Genomic DNA, 23,292 nt, shown 5'->3' on the forward strand with positions numbered 1-23,292 from the left:
GAGTCGTTCTTGAACCCATAATCTTCTGATTCGAAGGCAAGAATGCTACCACTGAGCCAAGTTGACACTTCTAGTGTGATTCAGAAAGGAAGAAGAATGTATAGGACAGCACAATTACAGCATGTAACACTAGAAAGAAGTTCAGAGGGGGAGGTACCAAAGTACCACTGATAAAATATACAAGAAAAGCTGTGACAGAGAAGAAAGAACTTTGATTTATATGGCTCCTTTCTTCTCAAGATGTGCAAATGTGCTTCACAGCCAATGAAGTACTTCTAAAATGCTGTAATGCAGCCAAACACGGCAGCCAATTTGTACATTGCAAGGTCCAACAGTAGAAATGAGATAAATGACCAGATTATCTGTTTTAGCAGTGTTGGTTGAGAGATAAATGTTGGTGAGGACACCTGGAGAACTGCCCTGCTCTTCTTCAAATAGTGTCATGGGACCTTTTATGTTGTCTACCTGAGGGGCCAGATAGGACCTCAGTTTCAGGTCTCATTCAAAATACGGCTCCTCCAATAGTGCAGAACTCCCTTCGTACTGCACTGGAGTGTCAGCCTGGATTTTGTGCTCAAGTCTCTAGAGCAAGAGCAGGACTTGAACCCACGAACTTCTGGCTCAGAGGCAAGACTGCTTCCACTGAGCCATGGCTGAAACACGATCTTTCAATAATCTATCATAGCTTCAACCAATAGAGGCAAAATACGTCAAGTGAGTAAGAGAAGAGGGAAAAGGAGGGTTTTCCCAAAAACAAAAGAAAAAGTTTCATAGGAACAGAAGAATTGGTCTGCGTTTTACCGTCTATCTAATGAAAACAAATTAAGCAAACAGGTGACTCACCAGTTCGGTGCTGATAAGTTTCACAGTCACATAGACTACGTCTATAAGGGGCCAGGTCATTTGATCGACAGTAGACCAACTGTTCAGACGTGTCGCACTTGCTCGCCGCTGAGAAACTCGCTGTAAAAGCAATGGCTACCACAATGTGCCAGTGCCTGGGCTTCGTCATTTCTTCTCTAGGCTTTGCCGGGACAATCACCACCACTGCTTTGAACATGTGGAGCACTCAGGATTTGGGCCAGGATCTGGTGACATCAGTTTACAACTACATGGGTCTGTGGAAAACGTGCGTGCAGCAGACATCGGGCTTCACAGAATGTCGTCCCTTCTTTACAATCCTAGGGCTTCCAGGTAGGAACAAGTGGACAAAGTGCTGTCGGGGGTGGACAGGGGTTGTCAAACAGGAGAGGACTGTCTCAAAGACACTTACTACGTTTCTCAAACAAACTACCTGCACTAAAATAGGTACATCTGTACATTTCACAAATAGAAGTCTGAATATATTTTATTGCTTGCAAAACATAAAAGGACTTTAAAATCCCTTTTGTGATAAACTGGCACTGTTCTTGCAGGTATTTCTTGTTAAAGCTTCATGATAAACGTCTGGCATAATCAGCTAGGCGAAGCATTAAAGACAAATTATTTGGGTTATTTAAAATAAAATTAGATGCCATTATGGGAAAATTAATGTGCTGGAGGAATAGGCTTAGTAGAACAGTTAATGTACGAGAAGGACGGGCTTCAGTGGCAACATGAATAAAGGGATAGGCTTCAAGGGGAGAGTTACTGTACTCATGGAATGGGTTTCGATGGAGGAATTAACGTACTAGAGGGATGGGTTTCGATGGAGGAGTTACTGAGCTCATGGAATGGGTTTCGATGGAGTAATTAATGTACTAGAGGGATGGGTTTCGATGGAGGAGTTACTGAGCTCATGGGATGGGCTTCGATGGGGGAGTTACTGTACTCATGGAATGGGTTTCGATGGAGGAATTAATATACGAGAGAGATGAGTTTCAAGCAGAGAGTTACTATACTCATGGAATTGGTTTTGATGGGAGTGTTAATGTACTTAAGGGATGGGCTTCAATGGGAGTGTTAATGTACTCAAGGAATGGAGTTTAATGGAGGAGTTAATGTACTCAAGGGATGGGCTTCAATGGGGGAGTTAATGTACTAGAGAGATGGGCTTTGATGGGGGAGTTAATATACTCAAGGGATGGGTTTTGATGGGGATTAATGTACTAGACAGATGAGTTTTGAGGAGCAAAATGGCTTTTTCTGATCTCAGATTTTTTGTATGTGCTGATAGGAGGACGACTTTTCTGTTGCAGAGAGTCAGCTGTGGCTCAGTGGTAGCACTCTGACCTCTAACTCAGAAGGTCATAGGTTCAAGCCTCACTCCCAGATTTGAGTACATAATCTAGACTAAGTACTGAGGGAGTGCTGCATTGTCGGAGGTGCCATCTTTCAGATGAGGCCTCTATGTCCACCTGAGAGGTCTGTCCTCTCAGGTGGACATAGAAGATCCTGTGGCATTTTTTGAAGACTAGGGGAGTTCTCCCTGTGTCCTGGCCAACAAATTATCCCTCAACCAACACCATTAAACAAATAGATTATCTGGTTATTTAAAAACAAAAGCAAACCAAGCACTAGGGTTTATTTCTAGAGGGTTAGAATTGAAAAGTAGGGAAGTTATGCTAAACCTGTACTGAACCTTGGTTAGACCACACTTAGAGTACTGCATACAGTTCTGGTTGCCATATTATAAAAGGATAGAGAGGCACTGGAGAGGGTACAGAGAAGATTGACAAGGATGATACCAGGAATGCGAGGGTATACATATCAGGAAAGGATGAACAGGCTTGGTCTATTTACTCTTGAAAAAAGGCTGAGGGATGACCTAATAGAGGTTTATAAAATTATGAAAAATGTTGATAGTTTGAAAGAGAGAGAATGTTTCCACTCGTGGGGAAGAGCATAACTAGAGGACATCAATATAAGACAGTCACCAAGAAATCTAATAGGGAATTCAGAAGAAATTTCTTTACCCAGAGAGTGGTGAGAATGTAGAACTTGCTACCACAGGGAGTGGTTGAAGCGAAAAGTATGGATGCGTTTAAGGGGAGGCCAGACAAGCATATGAGGGAGAAGGGAATAGAGGATTATGCTGATAGATTTAGATGAGGAAAGACGGGAGGAGGCTCGAGTGGAGCATAAACGCTGGCATGGACTGGTTGGGCCGAATGGCCTGTTTCTGTGCCGTATATCCTATGTAACCTCATTGCTGTTTGTGGGACTTTGCTGTGCACCAACTAGCTGTCGCGTTTCCCTACATTACAACAGTTACTACACATCAAAAGAACTTCATCGGCTGTAAAGGGTTTGGGACATCCAAATGATGTGAAAGGTGCTATATAAATGTATGTTCATTCTTTACCTGGTTGGTTACAGGTGGTATTTTTCATTTGCAAACTGTTAATCTTGAAATGTGAACAACATATAGAGAACATAGGAACAGGACTTGGCCAGTCAGCTCCTCAAGCCTGTTCCACCATTCAATTCGATCATGACTGATCTGTATCTTAACTCCATCTACTACCTTGGTTTCATATCCCTTAACACCCTTGCCTAATACAAATCTATCACTCTTTTGAAATTTTCAATTGACCCCCAGCCTCAACAGCTCTTTGGGGGAGTGCCAGATTTCCACTGCCCTTTGTGTGAAGAAGTGCCTATAGAACTACTGTAGATATGCAAATGATGAGGTATAAGGATTTGTGAGTAAGGGAAATGAAACAGAATGGAAGCAGACTAGAGAAACAAAAACTAAACACCAGAAATGTATAACATTTCAGCATCTCAGCACCTCGCTGCATTGGGTTAAATAGCATCTGATTGAAGACAACAATTGTTACAACTGTTCATCTCAAAACCAGTTACTTATTATGATATTTATGAAAAAGTTTAGTTGAAGTTATCTGGAATGGTGCATTCTACTGTGAATGCCACAAGCCTTAGCTAAGTATTTGCTCCTTTTGTATTAAGATCATCTTTCAAGTATTTTGGGCCCCCAGTTTTGACACGAGATTTTTGTTTGCCTTCTCCCACCCCTACCAGTGATACAACAATGTCTAACTACAAGTGATACATAAAGAAAGAGCAGGGACAAGATACCCCACTAATACTAATACACACAGTAACACGCCTCGCTAATATTGCAACAACACCCGGTACTACCACATCAAACCTCAACTATACTGTGACCTACTCTGATACAATGAGAAACCTCACCAATGCTGTGACATACTCTGATACTGTGACAAACCCAGTTAATACTGAGCAAACCCCGCTAATCCTGTGAAACACCCCGCTAATCCTGTGACACACCCCACTAATCCTGTGACACACCCCACTAATCCTGTGATGTCTCCTGCTAACACTACAACAAACCCCACTAATACTAGAACATGTTCCTCGACTAAAATGGATGTGTTGTTTGAGTTTCTGCAATGCAAGTGTTTATCAAAGTATCCTCAGGGAATGAGGGTTTCACTTGGCAACATGAACAGCAAATTCTTGAACATACATCAGAAGACTTCAGCTGACCGTGGCCATTCTTTGTAATCAAGACAAAAGAACTTAAACAGCACTCTACACGTGACAAAACATTTGAGGTGCTTCAGAGAGGGCAGGGTGGAGACTGAGCCGGAAGTAGGGAAGAAGTGAGCCAAGTTGACCAAAATCATAAGCAAAGAAGTAAACTGTGAGGAAGCCTTTAGAGGTGGGGAGGGAAGTAGAGAGGCAAAAAAGAATCAAGGCTTAAGAAGAGGGTTGTAGAGATCAGGGGCGTGACAGCAGAAGGAGATTCCACTGATAGTGGAGGAGAGTGTGGGAGGGGTGGGGGGACATGCAGCAGAACAGAACTGGAAGAATGGAGGATGTGAATTGTAGTGGAGGATTGGAGAAAATTACAGGGGTTGGAAGCAGCGAGGCCATTTGAATATGAGGGTGAGGATAATTACGTTGATGTACTTGGGGGGCGGGGCGGGGGGGGTAGGGGGGCAAGGCTGCCACTCAACCCCCTCAGATATAAAAATAATAGAATGAGCCCTGCACAGGATCATCACCTCCATCCATGAGCTATTTTACAAACAGTGTACCTCAGCTCAGTCAACATGATCTACCAAACATACAGCCACTGTGAGGATCAGGTGCCATTCTCTCTCAACACAAAATACTCCACAAGCTTCATCTTAGTTAGTGTTTAGATTGTCACTTCCAGATAAATTCGGAGGTAAATGCCAGGAATATCCAGGCAGATACTTCAAGGTTTCTTATTACATTCCTCTGGCCGTATTATATTGGGTATGCTAATCTGCTTATTTTAAACAGGTGAACATCTGTATTAAAATAGCAAAATCATATGAATGCTTTAAGTGTTCTAAACCTGATGGGCAAACAGAGCTAGGCCACACCATCATTCCATGGGTGAAAGTACTTTAATGGGGCTAGGATTCAATATTTATTTAGTGCCTTTACCGTAGTAAAATGTCCCAAGGTCACTCTGCATAGAGAATGTGCTTTCATGGGGCTAGGACTCATTATCATTCTATAGCGTAACATCTCTGTAACATCGCCTGACTCCATTCCTGCCTCAGCTCATAGGCTGCTGAAACCCTCATCCATGCCTTTGCCGCCTCCAGACTTGACTATTCCAATGATCTTCTGGCCGGCCTCCCATCTTCCACCCTCCATAAACTTAAGCTAATCCAAAACTCTGCTGTCTAACTCACACCAAGTCCCGTTCACCCATCACCCCTGTGCTTGTTGACCTACGTTGGCTCCCGCTCCATCTACGCCCCGATTTTAAAATTCTCGTCCTCGTGTTCAAATCTCCCCATGGCCTCGCCCCTCCTTATCTCTGTATCCTCCTCCAACCCTTCAAAAACTCTGCCTTCCTCCAACTCTGGCCTCTTGTGCTTCCCCCACCCCCCCTCCCCATCCTTCGCCCCACCACTGGCAGCCGTGCCTTCTGCCATCTAGGCCCTAAGCTCTGGAATTCCCTCCATAAACCTTTCCGCCACTCTTACTTGCTTTAAGACGCTCCTTAAAAACGACCTCTTTGACCAAGCTTTTGGTCACTGGTCTTAATATCTCCTTTGTCTCGGTGTAAATTTCAGTCTGATTACACTCCTGTGAAACGCCTTGGGATGTTTTACTACGTTAAAGGTGCTACAGAATGCAAGTTGATGTTGTAATCTACACTTGTCAACTTTACTCAAGAAGGGCATCTTTGCAAATACTGGCCCGGAAATTCGTCTCCAGCGGTGGCACTAAACGGGCGCTACTGGATCGGCCACCCGTTATTGCAGCCAATAGAACTGAATATCAGGCGCTGCATATAACGGGTGGCCGATCCAATAATGCCCATTTAACACCACTGCCCAAGACAAATTTCTAGGCCACTAACTTCTGTTTGAAATCTCCATTAAAGTGAAAAAATACGAAAGTTGTTCTTTTTAAACTTAGGGTAAGAATGCAGTAAAGTTATAGATTTGATACAAACCCAGAAAAGGAGGGAATATCAGGGTGGAATTGTGCCACAGACTCATCTGAACATTTGGATCATGGCTGATTATATGGATGGCACTAAGCAGGGAAGAGAAAGAGTGGCAGAAAAATATCCCATTGCATTGGTCCTAGTTCTTGTCTGCTATGATATGTAAGGGCTTCGTTCACCAGCCACAAACATTCGGGAACTCCACCGATTTTCCATCCATTTGGAAAATCAGTCTCATGCTGCAGCTCAGCGAATGCTCAAGTGGGCCCGATTCACACAGATCTTGTGTCTGCCCATTTGCAATGAAAAATTAAACCATTAACCACTGTGTCACAGGATAGAACAGCAGGAGTCAAAATAAAACCAGAGTTTTCACTCACAAAACCTGGGCCTGCAGAAAATGACCCAACTTAAGAGTTTTTGACTGGATTTCAATTCCCTGATTCAAAATGTCGTGCTGAGGGAAGGGTTGAACCCCAAAACTCTCAACAATGATTCAAAAGAAAAATCCCTCAAACATGCCTTATCATTGCAATCTTCTCAGGTTTACTTCTCAGATGATCTGGTAGGCATGTGTACAGCTCAGTGTAATATGGTGCCACAGGGACCGGAAGGAATAAGCTGAATCCCCTGCATGTGATAGCTTACCGCAGCTTATGCAGGAGGAGGAGGCACTAAAACTGGCCTAGCATCCCCGAGCAAGGAAAAGGGAAAGATCAGCCCCGATCCCGCACCTGTTCGCGATGAAAAGTGTGTGGACCATGTGGGCAGACAAGATTGAGCTAAGCTGTGCAAGCTTTCATGGCTGAGCTACCTACCATCCTTTGCCGTCTATTCTAACACATGATGAATGCCCAACTGCACAAAGGTACCAGAGGGCTGCCTGCGACCGCCTCACAAGTCAGTGCTTGCAGAAGAGCAGAGCAAATGAAAACAATAAAGAAACATGAAGGTCCTAAAGACAAGCGCCTTCTTTACCAAACAGAGACTGGGTTGTACTTGGGAAAAGTTTAGAACAATAATTAATGTAGTTCAGTCAATCGTAATGAATAGAGTATAAATTAACTGTAAATAACATTTCCTGTGGAACTTCTAGATTCTCTTAAGCGTTTTAAAAATGAACTTAATTTAAATGTTGTGAGGTTTGTTATGCTTTGTGTAGCCGTGCAGATAAACCCCTCACTGCAGTTAATCTGAAGATATGCTTCCCTTGCCCGGTGAAATGCTACTCCAACATTGCTAGAAAATGACCAAATAAACTGGGGCAGGGAATCAAAACAAAAATGGGCATGGGATGTATGCCCTCGTTCATAAGAGCTCCTCGTTCACATGTTCAAATACCTTCCTCTCTTCCCTCTTCCCAGTAAAAGAAAGAAAAAAGAACTTGCATTTCTATCGGGCCTTTCATGACCTCAGGACATCTGAAAGCGCTTTACAGCCAATGAAGTATTTTGAGGTGTAGTCACTGTTGTAATGTAGGAAACGCAGCAGCCAATTTGCGCACAGCAAAGTCCCACAAACAGCAATGTGATGATGACCAGATAATCTGTTTTAGTGGTGTTGGTTTAGGGATAAATATTGGACAGGACACGGGGATGTCATGGGATTTTCTACGTCCACCTGATCGGGCAGTTGGGCCTCGATTTAACATCTCATCTGAAAGAGGGCACCTCTGACAGTGCTGCACTTCCTCAGTTCTGCAATGACGTGTCAGCCTAGTCTCTGGAGTGGGCCTGCTAAATAAACAGGAACCGTACGTAATGACCCAAAACAATAAACTACCCTTCACTGTGTCAGCTTGTCTCTGTTGGTAGCGCTTTCACCTCTGAGTCAGAAGGTGGAGCTCAAATCCCACACCAGGACTTGGATACATAATCTAGGCTGGCACTCCAGTGCAGCACTGAGGGAGTGCTGCATTGTCAAAGGCGCCATCTTTTGGTTGAGAGATGAAACCGAGGCCCTTTATGCCTGTTCTGGTGATTTTCGTGGGTCCCACAACCTTCTGACTCAGAGGCGAGAGTGCTACCACTGAGCCACGGCTGACACCAGTATTCACTAGGGTCCATGCCTGGCCAACGAGATGGAATTCTGAACTGGCTCGAGCCCTCTCTCTACGCGTTGGTGATATGCTGAAATCTTCTGCTATCTCTGGATCTGACCTAGAATAAACTCACCTCTTGATGTCACTGCGATGCTGGACACATACATCATTAATGGCCTTAGTGAAGGAAACCAGCTGCTTCTCATTTTTCACAAATGTAGTTCAATCAATTTCAGAGGGACCCATGGAGCAGCTGTAAACACGGCTGGATTAGCCCCTCAGCACTTTGAGCCGAAGCTCTGTCACCTTTTATTTCGATCCGCTTTATCGTTTGAATGAGTGAAGGAAGAAACTTCAGCACCCATGTGCCTTCAGTGACCTCAATTTTACCATTTTGAGCAAAGTGCCATATTTCTACAAGAAAAGCCACATTTCCTAATAATCTCGGAGTTCAGCCTGGGCAGAAGCAACGCCTGCCAGCTGCTATTGGTGCTGCAGCAGTGAAGGGTGTTATTGTATAACAGGTACAGGTTTGAGACTGGTGTCCATTGAAAGACACAGGAGCCCACCAGACCCTAGTTATACTGACCTCTAAGTTAAACTAAAGCTGCTTTTGTATCGCAGCAACGCCAAAGCAAACTGGCCTGATTCACAAAGCCCGACCTGTTTTTCCTCTGGTCTTGCCAGCTGCTGTTTTAACCAGTTTGCCAAGTTTAATTTGACGTTGCCACCCACTGCCCAGACTCTCACACTGAGAACCAGCCACAAGAGCCCAGAACTAAATGCAGTATCAATTATGACTGCAGTAATACTGCAGCAGGTGTTGCTCAAACAGTGCAAACCTACATCTCGATTGTGCTCTGACACGTCTTGCTTAATACTTCATCTGAAAGACGGCACCTCCGACAGTGCGGGTCTTCCTCAGTACTGCAATGACGTGTCAACCTAGAATAATGTGCTCAAGTCTCTGGAGTGGGCCTGCTATATAATTAGGAACTGTACATAATGACCCTAAACAATAACCTACCCTACAAAATGTCAGCTTGTCTCTGTTGGTATCACTCTCGCCTCTGACTCAGAAGGTTGAGTTCAAAGTCCCACTTCAGAGACTCGAGCACATAATCAAAGCTGACACTTCAGTGCAGCACTGAGGGAGTGCTGCATTGTCCAAGGTGCCATCTTTCGGTTGAGAAGTTAAACCGAGGCCCTTCATGCCTGTTCTGATGATTTTGATGGATGGTCAAGATCCCATGGCACTAATCGAGGAAGAGCAGGGAGTTCTCCTGGTGTCCTGGCCAACATCAATCCCTCAATCAACATCACCAAAAACAATTTAACTGGTCATTCATTTGCCGTAAGACCTTGCTATGTGCAAATTGGCTGCCATGTTTGCCTATGTAACAGCGATAGCTGCACTTTAGAAAGTAATTCATTAGTCATGAAGTGCTTTGGGAACATTCTGAGGATGTGATAAGGTAACACACAAGTACAACACTATGAGAAACACTTTGAAAGTTAATTCACATAACCATGAATTGCTTCAGAAATATTCCCCTTCTCTTGAGAAACACCTCCCATTGTCCCCCGAACCCATTCACTGCAATGGATTCTTTACTAGCCTCTATTGTCCTTTGAGTGGGAAAGGCCTCCCTTACCTTCAACATCCTAGTGTTTAAACTGGTATTTGAATAGATGGTGAATATACTGAGCTGCACAATGCTTGAAATGACTACACTCCATACTCAATAACTTGTACCTATAGAGCACCTTAACCATAATAAATGGAAACAATCAGGAAGGCCAGCCAAGGAGGGAGAGGTCAGGGTGACAAAAGGCTGATTGAAAAGATGGGTTTTGAAAAGGCTTTTGAAGAAGGAGAAAGAAGTGGAGCAGTGAAGGGTTTCCGGGAGGGTGACCCAGGGAATGGAATCAAGGTACTGCAGGTTCTACCGCCAATGATGGGGTGAAAGGAGGGGGGGAATGTACAGCGGGCCAGAGTCAGAGGGCTGTAGGACGTGGGGCAGATATAAGGAGGTTGCAGTGGTATGATGGGCCATGGTTGTGGGGGTATTTCAACATGAGGAGTTCTTATGCAAATACATCCCGAGCCCCAAGCAAAACTTCGGAGTGTTCATCTACTTTCTCCTCTGCACTATCCAATCCTGCCTGGCCTCCTGCCCTCTAGCTAACATTCCCCTCAGTTACTTTACGCTGCAACAGGTGTGAGGGAATTTTGCAAGGTGTCCCTTCCAGCACGAAGCCTTGCCTAATGTAAGTCTATGTTGGAGACAGGGCTATAATATTGTGACCCATGGTTGCTGCTAGGGAAGCTCTATACGGACAACAGGCGGTTACAAAATTACCACTATATAGTACACCCTGTGTCATTCAGGAGTGTGAAAAGTACTACATGGGCTTTATTCACTCTTGTGATGTGGGCATCCCTGGCAAGACCGTGCCCTGAGAAGGTGGTGATGGGCCTTCTCCTTGAACCGCTGCAGTCCTTGTTCAAGTAGTGCTCCCAAGTGGTGGGGAATTCCAAGATCTTGACCCAGCGACAATGAAGGAATAGCAAGGTAAGCCCAAGGCAGGATAGCGTATGATTAGAAGGAGAACTTGGAGGTGATGGTGTTCCCACGACATCACTGTCTTTGTCCTTTAACCAACAAGACTATTCCCCTGTAATGGTGGGCATCAGATTGGAAAAGGTCACGTGCCTACTAGACACAAGCAAGTTACTTTGCAACTTTAAGACTTTAAAATCAAATATCTGTAATCTTTTATCCTTTCTTTCTCACTTTCTCTCTGAACTCTTTCCTCCACTTCCCTCCCCATCTCTCCTGAGGGTGCAGACTCGTAGCGTATTTGCTGCCCTGTACTACCTGGATGAAGTGACTACTCTTCAACGTGTGGCCAGGCTATGCATCGCAACCTTGACCTCACGTATCTTTTCTAGCAGGGGTCACAAGGTGCCAATCAAGGGCTGAAACCCTGGCTGATTTCGTCCTCCCGAATAAAGGCCAAACTGTGAGCACCCTTACTGTCCTCCAGACTGAGATCAGTTAACTCAGCACAGCCCATGTATCTAACCTGGGCACTCCCTGGTCTGAGCAAAACACTTGGGGCAGTGTATTTACCCACTGAGCCATTTTGGAAACAGTGGGGGTGAAATTGGGCATGGGAACAAAATGGGCGGAACCGCATCGGCGGCCTGTTATACGCTCCGCCCGTTATTCAGTCCCTTTGAATATCGGGTGTGCGATATAACGGGCGGCAAATGTGATTTGCGTTCCCTCCCATGTCCAATTTCACTTCTCCATAATTCCTTTGTCCACTGTTACAGTTCCATTGAACCGCATTGATTGGCTGTTTCTCTGCGGACTCACTTCTGCCAGGTAACCCTTCATGTGATGCTGCGAAAGGTCGACGGGCAATGTTTGAAACACTCTGTACTTGGTAGCTGCGCTAACGGCTATACTTCCCGCCAACAGCCACCTTCCAGGCTGTCCGGGCCCTGATGATCGTCTCCATCGTGCTGTCGTTGATCGGCTCATTGGTCTGCATCCTGGCACTGAAGTGTATTCGATTGGGAACCATGGACGACGCTGCAAAGGCCAACCTAACGCTCACCTCCGGGGTCCTGTTCATCGTCGCAGGTATTGCGCACCGCCGGGAGGGCCGAACGCGCGCTACCGAGGGCGAGCCTGCCACACATATTGGGCAATCGCGAACACGCACGGCCCACGGTTTCCCATCCTTCACACCCCACTGGTCACGGGCGTTGAGTAAAACAACCCTTTTCACGTTTAATCCCTTCGGAGACAGTCGATATACTTAACTCTCTTTCTGCCAGTTCAAAGAGGTGTGAATTTCTATCTCCCCCACCCCCGGGGATTGATGGTGTTCAATTACAGAGGCTCCGCAGTATCACACCTTAATAGCTGAACATCAAGCGGTGACAAGGTATTCAACTGTGGAGGGCATCATAGCCACACCCAACCCTGTTCTAAACCACACAATTAGGCTTTCCAGCAATGGAGGGGTACTGACTTGTGATCAGAAATGGGATCCCTGGCTGATTTATTCCCCCCTCTCCTTAGCTCACGGGCACTGAGGAGAATTGCAGCACTCCAACTGCAGCTCTGTGCCAGCTCAGATCGGTTACAGTGAGTGAAGCCTCGCAATGGCACCCGTGTGTTGCTTTAGTGCTCCTCCCGTTGGGCGCTTTCACCACCTAGACCATCCAGGCAGCACCCTGTGTGTTATTCTGATCTTTCAGTAGGGCCAGCGCTCATCCGGTCTTGGACTGTACTGACCATTCCTTGAATGGGTTGTCCAGAATTTAGCCATCCTATTCCAGGCTTTCTCCCTCTATTTCTCATCTGAAGACATTGAGAACCTTAATAATCAATGAATGTTCATCAGCAAAAAAAAACAATAGCAGACGTCAAGCCATGACACATCCCCCAGCTCTGCCCCTCCCTCGCACTGCCTCTATACATTGCCCTCTCTCCAGTTTTGGACTTGGCAACAGGTGGCAAATCTATGAAGTACATGTAAAAAAAAAATCAAAATGGGAATATATAGACAGGGTGCTGTAATGGGTTTGTGAATGAAAGTTTCCCTTCTTCTGACTGATGGGTGCTCGTGTGCAGCACAAACCTTTCCCTAGTGTAGCATAAGTTGACCATCTCACAAAGAGCAGTCACAGGGGCCCTGTTGTGGGTGACTTTGTCGGGGGTGCACTTCTGATGGGATGACATTCTTACAAGGCTTGACAGGGTAGATGCAGGGAGGATGTTTCCCCTGGCTGGGGAGTCTAGAACCAGGGGTCAGAGTCTCAGAATAAGTGGTCAGCCACTTAGGACTGAGATGAGGAGAAATTTCTTCACTCAGAGGGTGGTGAATCTTTGGAATTCTCTACCCCAGAGAGCTGTGGAGGCTCAGTCATTGAGTATATTCAATACAGAGATTGACAGATTTTTGAATATTAAGGGAATCAAGGGATATGGGGATAGTTCAGGAAAATGGTGATGAGGTAGAAGATCAGCCATGATCTTACTGAATGGCAGAGAAGGCTCAAAGGGCCAAATGGCCTACTCCTGCTCCTATTTCTTATGCTCTTATTGCTGGGCGTGAGTAGAGAGAGCTGACTGCGCTGTGCCTGATCGGGGAGCACTTGATGCAAACACTGGCTGACTGAAATGGGTAAGTGCCCCATTCCCCAGGGCGAACATCACTCACTTCGATGAGCACAAAAATTCACCTCCAGAATTTTTTAAAATCCCAATTGGATCAGCTTGTTCAAACCTAAACCTGAAGGCTTGCAAGGGGGACATGTACAACTGGGAAGCTTTAATATAAATAAAAGCAAAGTGTTAGATGCCGGCTGATGGCTGATTGCCAATCACCTTAAATCTGTGTCCTCCGGTTACCAACTCTTCTGCCACTGGAAACAGTTTCTCCTCATTTACTCTATCAAAACCCTTCATGATTTTGAACACCTCTATCAAATCTCCCTTTAACCTTCTCTGCTCGAAGGAGAACAATCCCAGCTTCTCTGGTCTCTCCACGTAACTGAAGTCCCTCATCCCTGATACCATTCTAGTAAACCTCCTCTGCACCCTCTCCGAGGCCTTGACATCCTTCCTAAAGTGCAGTGCCCAGAATTGGACACAATACTCCGGCTGAGGCCTAACCAGTGATTTATAAATGTTTACATCTGTTGCCCCTCGACTAACACCTGTTGTTTAAACCTGGACAGGGGTTTGTTGCATCGCCGGAGTATCAATCTACGGAAACATGTTGGTGACAAACTTTTGGGCGATAAACTCGTCGATACTTGGGGCTCAAGGGTCAGTTCAGCAGAGGTAAGACTCAGGAATGCAGCCCAACAACTGGAACCTCTTTGTGTTACTAGTTTTCAATTGTTTTTCTCTAGATTTAAGAAAAGAAAGAACTTGTATTTATATAACACCTTTCACATCCTCGGGACATCCCAAAATGCTTCACAGTCACTGAAGTGTTATCACTGTCGTAGGCAAATGTGACAGAAAGGTCTCACAAACAGGAATAAGATGAAAGAGCAGTTAATTTGTTTTTTTAGTGATGTCAGTTGAGGGATCAATATTGGCCAGGACACTGGGGAGAACTCCCCTGCTCGTCTTCAAAATAGTGCGGTGGGATCATTTACGACCACCTGAGAGGGCAGACAGAGCCTCGGTTTAATGTCTCATTCAAAAGACGGCACCTCCAACAGTGCCGCACTTCCTCAGACAGCCCAGATTATGGACTCAACTCACTGTTATCCACTCTCTGTAACAATAAAAAAGTATGGATTGAGAAAAGGTCATTCGCTCCCCCCATGGACCATGTACAATTTATGGTGTTATAGACTCAGCCCATCTACTCTAGCTCCTGAGCGAGGCAACCAAAGGTAATGGGCATAAAGTTCTGTGACTTTTCTCCCCAAATCCCTCAAGGTAACCAAGCAAAACTCCAGCATACCAGTCCAACCTTATAAACCACACTTGGCTCAAAATTGCCCATTGCATTCTGCAAAGAACTAATCCCTGATCCCAGTAGCACAGGACCCATTGTGCTCTGTAGAACATTAAATCATCTGCATCTACCCTTCACCTTAGAACCAACAATCCCTTTCTCAAATTATCTATCCAGCACTTTTGTCAATGAGTTGGTCAACACAACACTAATTGCTTGTATTGGAAGCCAGATCCACATCCTAACCTGTTGGATGAGAAAGAAATTTCTTCTAATCTCAACGCAAACATTGTTCATTTTCTACTTGATTTGAACAAGACAATTACCCATACACCTGCTCCTTTAATAGGGTGCACAGTACCCAGGTGTGCAGTAGGCATTACTGGTGACAGTTTTTTGACTGACGAGGCTGTTGTTCCCTACAGGTACACATTTGGCTCTGCCTTGTTTGTGGGCTGGGTGTCCGGAGGCCTGCTCGTTGTCGGTGGGATAATCATGTGCATCGCCTGTAGAGGTCTGGTACCCGAGCAGACTCGGTGAGTAACTGGGCGTGCGGAGTACAGCCACAAATAAAGGAGAGGGAAATCAATGGTCATTAATGTCAACCATCACTCGAATCCACAATACATGGCACGGGATCTTTATAGTTTCCATTTGTTCTGCCTAAAGGTTTCCATGACTTTCTTGGGATATTCTGAGTGACATATGTGCAGCACAAAGACGGAGCCAAAATTAAATGTAACCTTTTTTATTCCATATTCTCTCTTCCATTGTTTCAACTTCCTTTTCTCAGTTTGTTCTGCTGAGAGTAGGAAAAAAAATCAGAAAAATCAAAGAAGAATTGTTTACAAAGGATTTTCCAAATGCACACTACCATTGTTAGTGCACCTCTCAAGTGCCTCCTAAACTCCAAATATGCTGTCCGGCACAATCTTCCTCCCCTCTGCATCTGCACTGTGTTAAAATTAAGACTCAAAATGGTGGAACTCCAAAACAGTGGAACTCCCCGAGTCTTCTCATCCACCTACAATTTACTGGCTTTTAAAATCCGAGATCTCGTTCATCTTCCGCCCTCTTCTTTTGAACCCTGGTGGTGTTCTGCACTATGTACCTTGGCCCTTTCCTTAGGATTTTCATCAATAAGAACAGGAGCACTGTGACATTCGAGTGGAATTTATGTAGCAATTATCTCATTGTTTCCCTAATTGCTATTTTCTCCACCATTCTTGTTTGAACAGTGCATGTTGATTATGTTGTTTGCGAGAGCTCGCTGGGAGGAGATACCGTGCCCGATAGCGTGAGAGAACTGGATTAATATGGACAGAGATACTCTGAGCAACAAGGGTTCCAACTGGGAGTTCATAGAATTTTATAGCATAGAAGGAAGCCATTTGGTCCCATCGTTCCTGTGCTGAGTCTCTGAAAGGGAAATCTACTTTGTCACATTTGCACTTTGGATTGGAGAAGCCTTGGGAGTAGTGTAGTGTACCTCAGGGGTCAATGCTGGGTCCACTAGCTATACGCAGAAGATGTGGGCTTAAGGAGCACAATCTTGGAATTTGCTGAAAATGCACAAGTAGAAAGTGTGCTTAAGCCTTTGGTGGGGTTGGAACCCACAACCTTTTGACACAGACATGAGAGTACTACCAACTGAGCCAAGCTGACACAAGAAACGGGGCTAGAGAAAGATAATGGGATCAGTTTTGGATAGCTCTAGCAAAGAGCCAGCACAAACTTGCTGGGCCAAATGGCCTCCTTCTGTGCTGCCATCATCTATGATTCTATGGCCTTTCTCCACACCCTTTTAAATGTTTCTTCTTCAAAAAATGATCCACTTCTCTTTTAAAAGCTAACATTATGGATTCTGCTTCCCCCACTGTTTCTGCTAGGACCTTCCATATCCTATCAACCTCTTTGTGTAAAATAATTTCTTCTAACCTCTCCCTTCCTTCTTTTGGTGATGAGTTTAAATTTATACTCTTTGGTTTACAACTCACTACCAGTGGAAGTAAGTTTTCCTGATTTATCAAAACCTTTCAGAACTTTGAATATTAGACCTCCTCTTAACCTTCTTTGTTCTAATGAAAAGAACCCCAGTTTCTCCAGTCTCTCCTAATAACTGAAATCTATAATCCACGTTAGTGAAGCTCTTCTGTACCCTCTCTATGGCCTTGACATCCTTCCTAAAATAAGATGCTGAAAACTGGACACCGTATTCCAACTGCAGCCTAATTAATGATTTGTGTCGGTTTAGCATTACTGTCCGTCTTTACTTTTGTATTCCGTGCACCTATATGTAAAATGTAGGATCTCTTTTGCTTTTTCTTCAAAGACAGTTTTATCAACTTCTCTTCCCACTTTCAAAGATTTGGGTATCTGAACCCCACAGTCTCCCTGCTCCTCTACTACGTTTAAGTTTCATCATTTAGTGCATACATCCTCTCCATCTTCCTCCCAAAATGTATCACCTCTTGTTCTACCACATTCAATTTCTTCTGAAATCTATCTGCCCACTCTATTAATCTGTCTATATCCTCCTGAAGTCACTTACACTCCTATTCACAGGTAACCATGCTCCCTGAGTTAAGACTCCCACAGTGTGAGGGAGCTGGATTAACATCAATAGAGATAGTCAGTAGCACAGGGTGCTGGGGGAGGGGTTACTGAGTGACAGTGTGAGGGAGCTGGATTAACATCAGTAGAGATTCAGTCAGTAACACAGGGCGCTGGGGGAGGGCTTACTGAGTGTCAGTGAGGGAGCTGGATTAACATCAGTAGAGATACAGTCAGTATCACAGGGTGCTGGGGGAGGGGTTACTGAGTGACAGTGTGAGGGAGCTGGATTAACATCAGTAGAGATACAGTCAGTAACACAGGGCGCTGGGGGAGGGGTTACTGAGTGTCAGTGAGGGAGCTGGATTAACATCAGTAGAGATACAGTCAGTAACACAGGGTGCTGGGGGAGGGCTTACTGAGTGTCAGTGAGGGAGCTGGATTATCAGTAGAGATAGTCAGTAACACAGGGCGCTGGGGGGAATGGTGGCCCTGTTGGAGCTTGCACAGGTACAGTCATCAGCTGCAGACAGGAATCAGGTCAGCTGTGATGCCTCTCCTATGAAAAACTAGCCCATTGACATACGCAGGAAGAATGGTTGCTTGGGAGAGGTGCTAATGGTAGCAGAGGGTGGCAGTAAACCGCAGGGGGTGAAATACAATTTTATGAACATATAAGAACTTCATTAAGGTTGGGTTTTGGGTTTAACAATACTGGGAAGCAAAGGTTCAAAGGAACTGCCCATTAAACAGGTCATCATTTTGTGCAGGTACAATTCTACCATCTACAAGGCCCAGAGCCGCGGGGTTCCCTCCAAGACAGGCTACAAATCCGGCGCACACTATGAAACAGAAATGTCCCACGTAAGGAAGACCTATCCCGATGAGGTAGAATCGAGGAAATCCACGTACAACCGAAACACCAACGAGGATGCCAAACGCGACATGGGTGGGAAATATGATTACGTGTAAATTTGCTGCTTTCATCGGGTGTCCCAGCGCAACCCCAGGGTGAGATTCTAAAACACAGCCATCACCTCAGGATTCCATTTCTGAAACATTATTCCAGGATACGTTTGCTTAGCTCGCTCTCCGAACCAATCGCTCTGCCGTGTAATTTAGATGCTGATAAGGACGATCAGGCAGACTCTTAGAACGTGCACTCAATTGATTAAGATGACAGGCCAGCCCAGTCGCTACAGTGACTGCGCATGGGAAGGGGGATCAAATTCAACCACAGTGGGGGCTCAAAATGGACAATAGGGGATCGGCCACCTGTCAATGGAAAAAGAAATCAGGCAGGGAGAATAATGTGTGGACAATCCACTACCACCCATTTTGCACCCCCTCTGAAGGTGAATTTTATCCCCATGGACACCAGACTTGAACCCCGAGTTCGAATCCAGTTTTGACCACTCATATCACCCATGGGAGGGAGTAGGAATAACCCTGAACCACTTTAACGTTCCCTCAAACACCATGGTAGGGAATTTAAAAATTAGACAGAACTTTTTACATACAAAGGATAAGAATGTGGGCTCAGTTACCAGAAGTCACTGAAGCAAGGAGTATAAATGGGTTCAAAATATAACTGGATGAGTTTCCTGAGAGACAAGGGATAATGAACATGTTGAGAGGCACGTAAGTGGGAATGATCTATCTAAAAGGGATGGAATTATTGGACCAAACCAGCTTCTCCTATTCCTGTGTTCCATTAGCTTGATGAGCAAGTGATGCCAATTGGTGTCAATGTGGAGACTGGACTGTTCCACTTTCTCAAACTGGATAGTGCCCAGGTGCAGTGGGGTAAGGAGGAGAGAGATAGAAAAGTAGACTTTGAAAACTTTAGGTAACGGGCATGATCTCCAACCTGGCAGGTTCCTGACCTTCACTGTGGGATCATGGAACAGCTGAATAACAGAAAGCAGGAGAGTCCTCCTTATCTCTTTCTCCAGTGTCTCCCACACACACAAATACAAGGGGAGAGAAGCAGAAAAGTGCAAAACAAGCGTTCCAAATGTCAAGTGATCCTTGTCCAGGTTTAATAACCTTTCTAACGTAGCATTTGCTTAGTACAGGCCACGAGCTGATGCCAACACTTTCTCAATTTTGAACTTGCTATTCACCCCTCTCTCACTTGGTCTATGTCGCCAAGATTTCCCTGTCTCACTACCTCCGAGATTCCCCCTTTCCCTTCATTCATTTGAACTATCCCTTCCGCTTCATCTGCACCCCAACACATCTCCACCTCAAACCCTCCGCCCCTACATCCATTTAATGTTGGCTTCGGACTCTCCTCCCATTCAGTTCAATCTACCTTGCCCCTCCCACCATTTAGTCCTTGTTCTCAGGCAAGGTGTGCTTAGTACTTACACCACTGCTTGGCACCAGTGAAATTAGGGAATAGCCATAGTGTAAGGGGGGCGGGAAGGAGCAAGAGAAGAGTGTTGGGACCAATGAACAATAGAGGGGGGGGCGAGGGGAGTAGGACATGTTGTCATAAGCCATGCAGAGGACTTCAACCTTAGGAGTGGCTGAAGATTTTTTGGTACCTTAGTGACTTAAAACACCAATTTTAAGAGGGTATGAATCCACAGTAAGCATTGCTTAACAGCAGAACTCATCGAACAGGTTTCCCATTCACTGTCTACCCCCTGGTTAGCACATGGATTGCTGTTTTATTTCTTTAAAAAGCTCTTTGCAAAATGATTGTTGAATAAGTTACAAAACAGGAACATTTCGTAATCTCACCCCTGGGGTTCAGTAGGATGCATGTGCTTTGTGTTTTTTTTTAACTATTATGAATATGTACTTTTTTATTATTCACAAATATTCCGCAAAAAGTGCAGGAATATTACCACAAGCAGCAGTGACAATATTTCAGAAGGTGGTGTAAAATACATGACGGAAAGGCTTTATTTTTACACTTTGTGTTCATAGGCCTCACTCGCTGGTTTCATTTTCTTTTGTAATCTTTGTCACTGGCCTGGCAGAATTTAAGTACAATGAGCAAAAAAAAATAGAAGTTTATATTCTTTTATTATTTTCTTTGATGAAATGTGTCTCAGCCCTAATTGAAGTCCCCAACTGCATATCTATATTTTTCACACGTGCCACCCAACTGACTGTGTGATTTGGGCTAAATTAGGATCATTTTGGGCCCTGAACTCTCATCTGCGTGGAATTGGAACAGCAACTGCCCAAATCCATTACGTGTTGGGTCCTTACAACCAGAAAGCAGTGGAGACTTTTGTCCCATCAGTCTGGGTTGGATTTGAATCTAGTTACCAAAAGTCGCAATCTGACCCACTGCATCACCCAGCCGCCGCCGTGCTTAACATTTAGAACGTGAAACTCTCTTTCACAAAGCTACATCAAGGCATGGTGTTAAGCAGCACTGCGCAATGGTTGAACAGTGCTGTGGTTACATGGTTGCATGCTACCTAATGCAGAGCAGTGGATAGCTGGGCTCCACTGCTCAGCTACAACACGCCTGGAGCTCAGACCAAATCAAGCACCAAAACTTGTGGACTCAGCAAACCCTCAGCGTAGACTATTTTAAACATAGATTTCTTCCTCTTTTTATTTTTTAAAATTTGTTCTTGGGATGTGGGCAACGCTGGCAAGGCTGCATTTATTGCCCAGCCATAGTTTCCCTGAAGGGATTAAGAGTCAACCATGTAGGGTGGGACTGGAGTCACATACAGGCCAGACCAGGTAGATTCTCTCCCCTGAAGGACATTAGTGAATCAGTTGGGTTTTTACAACAATCGGCAGGTTGTCCACACATTACCAGATTATTTTAAATTCCGTTTCATGGAGGGATTTTAACTCTTAACCTCTGGGTTGCCAGGATTCTGCCATAGCCATTAGTCTACCGCACTACGTGAGCTGGCAGCGCTCATTATTTCTGTCAATTTGTCCTTACCACTGTCGTGTTTAGGTCTTAGGCTTTGTTAAGTAAGAATGTGAGGCTTTATTTCTTATAAAATTAAAATAAAAGCGTTGCATTAAATGGATGGAAGAGCGTGACTGAAAAATAAAGTCCAAATGTTCTCAAGTGGCCATCAGTGAACAGCTTATTCTGGGATGGAAGTGCTCCGATTCTTTTGAAAGTGACTGTTGAATCTGTCTCCATCACCATTTCAGGTAGTGCATTCCAGATCATAAAAACATACTGCGTAAAAAAATTCTCCTCATCTCGTCTCTAGTTCTTTTGCCAATTATCTTAAACTGTGTCCTCTGGTTCACACCCTCCTGCCCTTGGAAACAGTTTCTCCCATCCACTCTATCAAAGACCCTCAATCTTGAACCTGTTAAATCTCCCCTTAACCTTCCCTGTTCTGAAGAGAACAACACAGTTTCTCTAGTGTCTCTACATAACTGAAGTCCCTTATCCCTGGTACCATTCTGATGCACCCACAAGCAATGTTTCCTGTAAGCTGTGCGGCCGCACAGTACTCCAGGGATCCCACGCAGTTGGCTTGCCGGCTTTTCAATGTAAAAGGGTCCGCACAGTACCAAACAACATTACAGGGAACATTGCCCACAAGTTCCTGAGATGGACTCCCGGTGTGTGCCGCTCCCCACAGAGGGTGCGAATCGGCAGAATCACCTCTAATATGCAAATAGATTATGATTTAAACCATGGGGGCTGGAGACAAATACACCAGGCTTGAGACCAGGCCTTTGCTAAGTTACCTGATCTATTCCAGGGCAGTGGCGCAGGAGCTCCCTCTTTGCTAGACAGTGACCCCGGTCAGATGAAAGCAGGATTATGCTTAGCCACAATCCTCCGTAGTCAAATAGACAACCAAAGTTCACTGTCTGGGCTCACGGATCAAGAATGGCCACTTGTGGGAAATGCTGGAGGCAGTGATTGTGGCATCAGTCCAGGGAAGGAATGCCAGCCCCCTTCCACGTTTCTCAGGAGATGAAGGGCGAACTGAGGGGACAACCCAAGGAGGAATGAAAATTTGCAGAACTTTTCTGAAAGCCAGTTCATGATGTTTTACCTGTGCCTGTGGCTTCTAGATCGTGAAAGAAAAAGAAAGAATGACTTGCATTTATATAGCACCTTTCATGACCACCGGGCCTCTCAAAGCACTTTACAGTCAATGAAGTACTTTTTTTGAAGTGTAGTCACTGTTGTAATGTGGGAAACGTGGCAGCCAATTTGCGCACAGCAAGGTCCCACAAACAGCAATGTGATAATGACCAGATAATCTGTTTTTGTTATGTTGGTTGAGGGATAAGTATTGGCCAGGACAGTGGGGAGAACTCCCCTGCTCTTCTTCGAAATAGTGCCATGGGATCTTTTACGTCCACCTGAGAGAGCAGATGGGGCCTTGGTTTATCGTCTCATCAAAAAGACGGCACCTCCGACAGTGCAGCATTCCCTCAGCACTGCACTGGAGTGTCAGCCTAGATTATGTGCTCAAGTCTCTGGATTGGGGCTTGAACCCGCAACCTTCTGTCTCGGAGGTGAAAGGGTGCTACCATCAAGCCATGTCCATACTGCAAACTGCACAAAATGGAGTCTAATAGAAACTGTAATGTTAAGTGAAAGGGAAAACTGTTGCCAAAGGGTAAAAATACTTTTGAGTTTTAGCTTGATTGTGAGGAATATTTGTACCCTTCATTCTGGATATCGAACCCTGTGATCTTCTCTCATTCAATCCTTTACATTGAAACACCTCAGCGTTTAAGCTCAAGATCGTTCCACCTTCACTCCACACAAACAAGCCTCAGTGAATTGGTTGGTCAAGTATTTGTACAGTCTGGGGTGTGT

At 45.0% G+C, this 23,292-nt stretch overlaps 2 protein-coding genes across 2 annotated transcripts in view; one reads left to right on the forward strand and one right to left on the reverse strand.

The window, feature by feature from the left end:
• The window catches only part of dzip1l (DAZ interacting zinc finger protein 1-like), a 413,098-nt gene that overhangs the window by 80,032 nt on the left and 309,774 nt on the right, over positions 1 to 23,292 (reverse strand). The gene's annotated exons all lie outside the window — the stretch shown is intronic.
• Positions 975 to 18,656, forward strand: LOC147116066 (claudin-18-like). Its single transcript, XM_085989493.1, has 5 exons — positions 975 to 1,194; positions 11,939 to 12,103; positions 14,212 to 14,317; positions 15,374 to 15,484; positions 18,272 to 18,656. The coding sequence occupies exons 1-5, from the start codon at positions 975 to 977 to the stop codon at positions 18,471 to 18,473; spliced, it is 804 nt and encodes a 267-aa protein (XP_085845619.1). The 3' UTR covers positions 18,474 to 18,656.

This window comes from Somniosus microcephalus, chromosome 6 (assembly GCF_052327205.1).
Source record: "Somniosus microcephalus isolate GS21.2 chromosome 6, FLI_Smic_1.0, whole genome shotgun sequence".
NCBI lineage: Eukaryota > Metazoa > Chordata > Chondrichthyes > Squaliformes > Somniosidae > Somniosus > Somniosus microcephalus.

Bases quoted from the DNA above. Each gene is read 5' to 3' on its own strand.
- LOC147116066 (XM_085989493.1), top strand. From the start codon at position 975: ATGGCTACCACAATGTGCCAGTGCCTGGGCTTCGTCATTTCTTCTCTA. The intron at 12,104-14,211 runs GTATTGCGCACC...AAACCTGGACAG, and splicing joins GGTCCTGTTCATCGTCGCAG to GGGTTTGTTGCATCGCCGGA. The intron at 14,318-15,373 runs GTAAGACTCAGG...TGTTCCCTACAG, and splicing joins CAAGGGTCAGTTCAGCAGAG to GTACACATTTGGCTCTGCCT.